The sequence below is a fragment of the Panicum virgatum genome, chromosome 8N, assembly GCF_016808335.1.
Source record: "Panicum virgatum strain AP13 chromosome 8N, P.virgatum_v5, whole genome shotgun sequence".
NCBI lineage: Eukaryota > Viridiplantae > Streptophyta > Magnoliopsida > Poales > Poaceae > Panicum > Panicum virgatum.
The window spans coordinates 16,270,674-16,278,062 of NC_053152.1; the positions used below are offsets into that span (position 1 = coordinate 16,270,674).

Consider the following 7,389-nt stretch of genomic DNA (forward strand, 5'->3'; position numbering starts at 1 on the left):
TCAATGGGGTATATGGTCTTCCTCAAAGATGGGCCTCACCATCAACTTATGAAGGTTGAGAAGAAGTTCAAGAAGAACAAGCAAAAGGAAGAGAAGAAGCCCAAGCATGAATCATTTGCCATATTTGGTGAATGGGTTAGCGGTGGTGAAGAATCAAGTTCAAGTGATGAATCAAACAAGAAATTCACCACTCGCATGGGATCATCATCCAACACTTGTTTTATGGCCAAAGGTACGGATAGCGATGTAAGTGATGATGACTCCGACTCTCCTTCAATTGATGAACTTCTTGACCTTATTCATGAGCACCAAAAAGTCATTAAGAGGCAATCAAAAGAAATTAAAAATCTTAATGCTCTCAAAGATCTAAATGCTTCTCTTGCTACAAATTTTGAAGATTTGATGTGCAAATTCAAATTTCTTAGCAAGGACCATGAAGAGCTCAAATTAAAATTTGAGAGCATTAATAATACTAATTACTCTTTGGAAATGAAGCAAACTATCCCTTGAACAACGTGGACGTATGGGCGCCTTTGTGGCAATCCGAACCATGGGATAAATCCTCATATCGAGAGTTCGCTTCCTCTCATCCCTCTCTTTAAGTTTCCGCATTTCATATTGCAGCTTATGTGCCTTTACCTTCTTAGTGTAGTATCTTGCTAGGATTGGCTATAGGTTGCAAAACTCTTTTGAGATGAGGGTTACACACTAAGGTGAACCGTAGTTGCACATCTAGTTAGCTTGTTTTAGTTTAAGTTTTGTGCAAACTAGTTGGAGCCATAGGTTAAGGTTTTAATAGTGCCTAATTCACTCCCTCCCCCTCTTAGGCTAGAGCACCCGATCGCTGTCAGCAACAACAAGTGGGCCCGAGGGAAAAATGGTCTTTTACACTTCGCTCTGCTAGGCAGGGCTTACCGGTGCTGCGACTAGGAGGCACGTGGGGTAGAGGAGTTCGAGAGCTACCTACCAATGCCGACGTTTGGGGTTGAGGTGGTCGGAATCGAGGTCGCCGGCGTTAATGGCGGCGGTGGTGTTCGGGTCGCCGGCGTTGTGGCTGAAGAAGGCTCGGGATAGTCGAACGTCAAGCGCACGAGCACCGTGAGAGTGTGAGGAAGCTATTGGGGTAGATCTCGTGCTTGATTGTCACCGGAATCAACCGGTCCACGGCGAGCCTCGAGCTCACCGGCGGCGGCGCAATTGGGCGGCGGAGCGTGGGTGGCTTCAAGTGGGTTTCTGGCGTGCGTGAGCTTCACAGGAGCTAGGAGAGGCTACTGGTGAGGTCGGATGGGGGAATGTGGGTCGGTGGTGGCCTGTCGGCGTGAGCTCGAGCTCGCCGGCGATGGCGGACGGCGGAGAAACGGGGAAAAGAGAGGGGTCGCGCGACAGAGGGAGCTCTGGTCCTATTTTTAGGCTAGAGGGCTTGGAGGCGACGCAAATGAGCTCTGGGGAAGGTCGGACCAGGCCAGAGGCGCTTGTCGGCAAGGTGGCGGCTGGAGGGGCGGCGCTGCGCATGGCGGGGCGGCATGGCAAGCGCCCAAGTGTCCAGGGACACGTGTGTGCGTGAGGAAAAGCCAAGGGGCCATCCAGGTGTCCCTGACGGGCTCTCCTGGGTCCAGTTGGCCGCGGATGCGCCGTGGACGAGGTCCACTAGCGGCGTACGGGCGGGCGGCGGCGAAACAGAGAGGAAGATGGAGATAGGGACCAGTTTGTGATTTCTAAGAAGTTCAAGGACCTTTCTGTAAACTAAATTTTTCTCTATCTTCCTGGGCTCAAATGTAAAAGTGTTGAATACCAAACTTGCATAACTTTTCAAGATCTACAACTTTTGTTTTAGGCAAATTTTTATTTGAAGTCCACATTTTGAACTATTTTAAATTTCAAAACTTGCAAATAAGGGCTTTGATTTTTATTTCAATTTTTGATGGGATTTGGCTGAAACTTGAATTCAGCACATGTCATTTAAGGTACCATCTACAACCCAACTTATTTTTGTGCATATCTTTAAATAGGATTTCAGTATGTTTTTCACATTTTTACTCTCACATTCCATGTTCCAAATGTGTAGTTTGAATTTTATTTGACTTTTTCTTTCCAAATTAAATTTCCAAAACCCTTATATAATTTATTTGGGTTAACTGAATTGGCTTTTATTTCACAAACACTAGAGGTGTCACACCCTACATCCAGAAAAAAGGGATAAATGACGTCATTATCTAGGTCCTGCGTGCTACACTCTTAGTAAGGAAGAGAAGCAAAGTATGTTCGACTGTTTGAACAGTATCAAGGTCCCATCACGCTACTCTTCAAACATAAAGAGGCTACTTATCTTGAAAGAGAAGAAATTCGCTCACGTAAAGTCTCATGACTGTCACGTGTTGATGACGCAATTAATTCCAGTTGCACTTAGAGGTATTCTACCAACTAATGTTCAAGCAACAATCATAAAGCTATGCGTATTTCTCCACACAATTTCTCAGAAGGCAATCGATCAATCGAGTCTATGCAGGCTACAAGAGGATGTTGTCCAAAGTTTAGTTAGTCTTGAGATGATATTTTCTCCATCATTCTTCAATATTATGACACATCTTCTAATTCACCTGGTCAAAGAGATTGGTATTCTCGGTCCTGTTTTTCTTAATAATATGTTCCATTTGAACGATACTTTGCAGTCCTAAAGAAATACGTTCGTAATCAAGCTCATCCAGAAGCAAACATTATGAAGAGTTACGTCACAGAGGAGGTCATTGTGTTTTGTGTTGACTATGTGCAAGAACTCTGCTCAATTGGGATTCCAGTATCACGTCATGAGGGTGGCTGATTGGAAATGGTACACTTGGAAGAAAATCAGTAAATGCCACAGATCATGTCACGTTGAGCAAAGCACATCTCACAGTTCTGCAAAAATCAGCCTTGGTGGCTCCAAACATGGAGGAGCACATGCAAATTGTGCGAAGCATGTACCCTTTGAAGTCTAAGACATAGATTACAAAACATCATAACGATACATTCGCCACCTGGGTGCAGAAAGAAGTCATGGCCAACGATGAAATTCATGAGCAGCTAGCTTGGCTGGCCAGGGGTCTAGCAAATTTAATCCTGATGTACCAAGGATATGAAATTAATGAATACACATTTTATACAAGAGCCCAAGATAACAAGAGCACCAATCAAAATAGTGGTGTCCGTATAGATGCCACTAACTCTAGTGGGCAAACGAATTCATATTTTGGTTACATTGAAAAGATCTGGGAACTCGACTATGGGCTGCTGAAGATCCCTCTATTTCGTTGCCAATGGGTTAAACTGACAGGAAAAAGTATCGATATCGATGAGTACGGAATGACAAAAGTAGACCTCAATGAGCTTGGCTATCGAGACGAACCATTCGTCCTAGCTATGGATGTCACTCAAGTTTTCTATGTGCAGGACATGTCTAGCAAACCAAAAAGGACAAGTCTAGAAATAAATCAAGTTTTCTAGGTGCTGGAGTTGAGCCAAAGCGCCACATAGTTCTGGCAGGCAAAAGGAAAATTGTGGTAGTCGACGATGTCACAGATGAAGAAGAATACAACAAGGTTGAAGATATCCATTCACAGTGGAGGTTGACACAAGTTTTCTTTTAGCCGAAGAGAGGCTCCCTATGCACACCATGATCACAATGAAGGGACGATTGTAAAGCGAACCATTGTTAATATTCCATTAGTTGAATGATTACGTCATGTAATATTTTCCGTGAACATGCTAATAATGATTATCTCTGATTGTTATGGCAATTACCAGATTTATTAGCAATTTAATGATGTATTTAAATGATTTAATATGCATTTACTAGATTTATTATGTATTTAATTGATTTATTAGGCAATTCATGGAATTATTGTGCATTTAACGAATTTATTAGGTGATTTCCATATTTATTATGTATTTAATTGATTTATTAGGCAATTACTAGAATTATTGTGCATTTAACAAATTTATTAGGCAATTATCATATTTATTATGTATTTAATTGATTTATTAGGCAATTAATACAATTATTGTGCATTTAGCCAATTAATTAGGCAATTACCAGATTTATTATGCATTTAAATGATTTATTAGACAAATAATTGAATTATTGTGCATTTCAATGATTTAATATGCATTTACCAGATTTATTATGTATTTAGCTGATTTATTAGGCAATTAATAGAATTATTGTGCATTTAACCAATTAATTAAGCAACTACCAGATTTATTATGCATTTACATGATTTATTATGCAACTACAAGAATTATGTTGAATGGTCTATTGGTACCGGTTGAAATCTTCAACCGGTACCAAAGGGTTTGCCAAAAAAATTAGGTGCACGGGAGTCGAACTCGGGCTGCGACGCAGACAAAATTTAGGTTTACCACTGAGCTACTCGGTGAATTCAGTCCTATAGGCGGCAAAACACTTAAAATACATATGCCTCAAGAGCCTTAGGCACCGGTTTTTTCGATTCAACCGGTGCCTTAGGCCCTTTTCATTTCCTGCCCTTTGGAACCTTAAGGTACCGGGTGCTTCCAAAACCGGTGCCTATGAGGTACCTAAGGTACCAGGTGGTTCGCCAACCGATGCCTTAGGCCCTCTTAGGTACCGGGTGATCTTTTCACCAGTTACCAAAGGGCCTGGTGTAAATAACACAGTGCCCTGTTCCTTCTCTTCACTTGTGCCCAGTCGGCCTCCACAGTGCCGCCACCAGGCTCTGCCTCGACGCCCCCGCACCACCAGTTCGCCGCGCTGCCACCAGTCTTCGCTGCCTCCGCCTTGTGGCTGCCGCCCCGTCGTCCGCGCGCCGCCGTCTCTGCCCCGGCCTCCTTGGACGACGACCCCGCCAAGCCGATCACCGGTGCGCCGCCGTCCTTCGCCCCCACGCCGCCTTCTGCCGCATCGTCTTCGCCGCCCCCAGTCTCCACTGCGCGTCACCGCGCCGCCATCTCCGCCTACACGCCACCGCACTCTCCGCTGTACGCCGCCGCGCCGCCAGCTATGCTTCATCCAGGGCCGCCGCCCTTCCCCCGCAGTGTAAGTGTGGCCGTCGTTTATTTTTTCTTTTAACATTTTATGTTTAAGTATAGATATTTTAGAATTTAATTATAGATATAATATTTGTATTATTAGATATATTAACTAGAATTGAATTATAATTATATATTTAGAATTCATTTACGGATATAGTGTTTTCTTTATTATATATTAAGTAGAATTGATTTATAGAGATATTATTAGAATTGAATTATGGATATAGTGTATTCTTTAGTTATAGAGATATAGTGAGAATTAGAGAGAATTTAGAGAGAAATAGAGATGGAAATAGAGAATTAGAGTGAATTTTTATTATCATGTATTCATTATTTAATTATGTCATTTAAAGACTTGTATTTATCATGTATTTATTTTTTAATTATGTCATTTAAAGACTTTAATTTCTCATGTATTCATTATTTAATTATGTCATTCAAAGACTTTAATTTATCATGTATTTATTATTTAATTATGTCATTCAAAGACTTTAATTACATGTATTCTTCATTCTTAATTCAAAGGTGTCATTTATATTACTTCTCGAGCTCGCAAACTCGCGCTAACACGCAAACACACGCTCGGTCTTTCGCTCTATCCCTATAACACACACACACACACACTCACTCACTAACTCTCGCTCGGTCTCTCGCTCACTCACTCACCGACGCTCTCTCCTTCTCACCGACGCTCGATCTCTCGCACAGTCACTCATCGACGCTCTCTCCTTCTCACAGACGCTCGGTCTCTCGGTCATACACAAACACTCACTCACACTTGTACACACTCACACTCACACACTCACTCACACCCACACCCACACACACTCACTCACTCACACACACACACACACACTCTCTCTCTCTCTCCCTCTAACACACACACTCTCTCTCTCCCTCTAACACACACACACTCTCTCTCCCTCTAACACACGCGCGCACACACACACACACACACACTCTCTCTCTCCCCCTCCCTCTAACACACACACACTCACTCACTCACACACACACTCACACTCTCTAACACACACCCACACACTCTCTCTCTCTCACACACACACATTTGTTCAATAAATTTAATTCTCGTGCTTCAGTTAAGGATAGACACATACTCTAACACATTTTTACGGTTTCAGTTAAGGATGGAACCCTTCGGTGATGAGGAGGCCGCCGGGCAATACATGTTGGACGCAATAAACAAAGATACGAGGGCCAACACCGCCCAACAAATCAGTGAAGAAGATGCTCGGACAGCTGATTCGTTTCTGAATATGTCTGGAGATGGTGATGAAGAAGATGATGACTATGCGCTGCCACCCAATTAGCAGCATGTTCCAGTACATATCTTAATTATGCATGGTGACTTAGGTAGATTAGTTTTGCGATTAACATATCTTTTCTGTAATTTAGTCGACCTCTGCATCGACTTCGTTGAGCCAATCAAAAGGGAGACGCAGGCCGACCAAGAAAATGGAGGGAAGACAGCACAGAAGTGGACGCAGAGGGCTATCCAAGTGCTCCAGAGGCTGCTAGCACGAAATTTGTGAACCAATGTGGGATTATTGTTCGGGCAAGAATTCTGATCACCACAAGACTATGGAAATCGAGCAAACTAGAAGAATAGCAACACGTCGTGCCTCCACATCAGAAGGAAATGCTATGGACAGAACTCAAGGATATGTTCACTCTTCTTGAAGGAGTTGACCAAGAACTTCTAAAGAAATGTGCCTTGAAAAAGATGGCCCTTGCCTTTGCAACTTTCATGAAGAAGTTGTACACCAATTACATCAAGAAGGATAAGGAGCCGAACTGGGACGATCTTCCTCAGGTTAAACCATACTAGGAGGAGTTCAAACAATACAAACTATCAAGGGAAGCCCAAGAAAAATCCGAACAGGCCAAGATGAATGCATCAAAGAAGAAGTACAACCACCACCTTGGGGCTGGCGGGTACAAGAAGGCAGTTAAGAAATGGCAGAAGATGGAGTAAGACCTTATGAATAGAGGCATCAGGCTGGCGACTTGGGATTGGCCGGATAGATCCAAGTAGTGGTTATTTGCTAACAGCGTGACACTAATCCAGTTGGATGGAACTTTGGTCCCACGATCTGGTCACAACAATAGATGAGGCCCGACAAGGAACATTCCAGCCTCAAAGGGAGAATAATGAACTGACCAGAGCATTAAAGAATCCGGAACACCCTAGACGATCCCGTGGCATCGGCGTGGTCCCATGGAAAGTTGCTTGGGCCGGAGATTGCTCTTACAAGACTCACCGAAAGGGCAAAGCCGAACAAGAAGAGAAACTCCGTGCCTTACAAGAAGAGATGACAAGGAAGG

The 7,389-nt window shown here is 43.3% G+C and overlaps 1 protein-coding gene across 1 annotated transcript; it reads left to right on the plus strand.

Moving 5' to 3' along the window:
* The first annotated feature begins 1,339 nt into the window (after nt 1-1,339).
* Nucleotides 1,340-7,039, plus strand: LOC120684832 (extensin-like). Its single transcript, XM_039966696.1, has 3 exons — nt 1,340-1,552; nt 4,703-5,050; nt 6,947-7,039. Exons 1-3 carry the CDS (start codon nt 1,340-1,342, stop codon nt 7,037-7,039), a joined length of 654 nt encoding a protein of 217 aa, XP_039822630.1.
* Nucleotides 7,040-7,389: the final 350 nt, after the last annotated feature.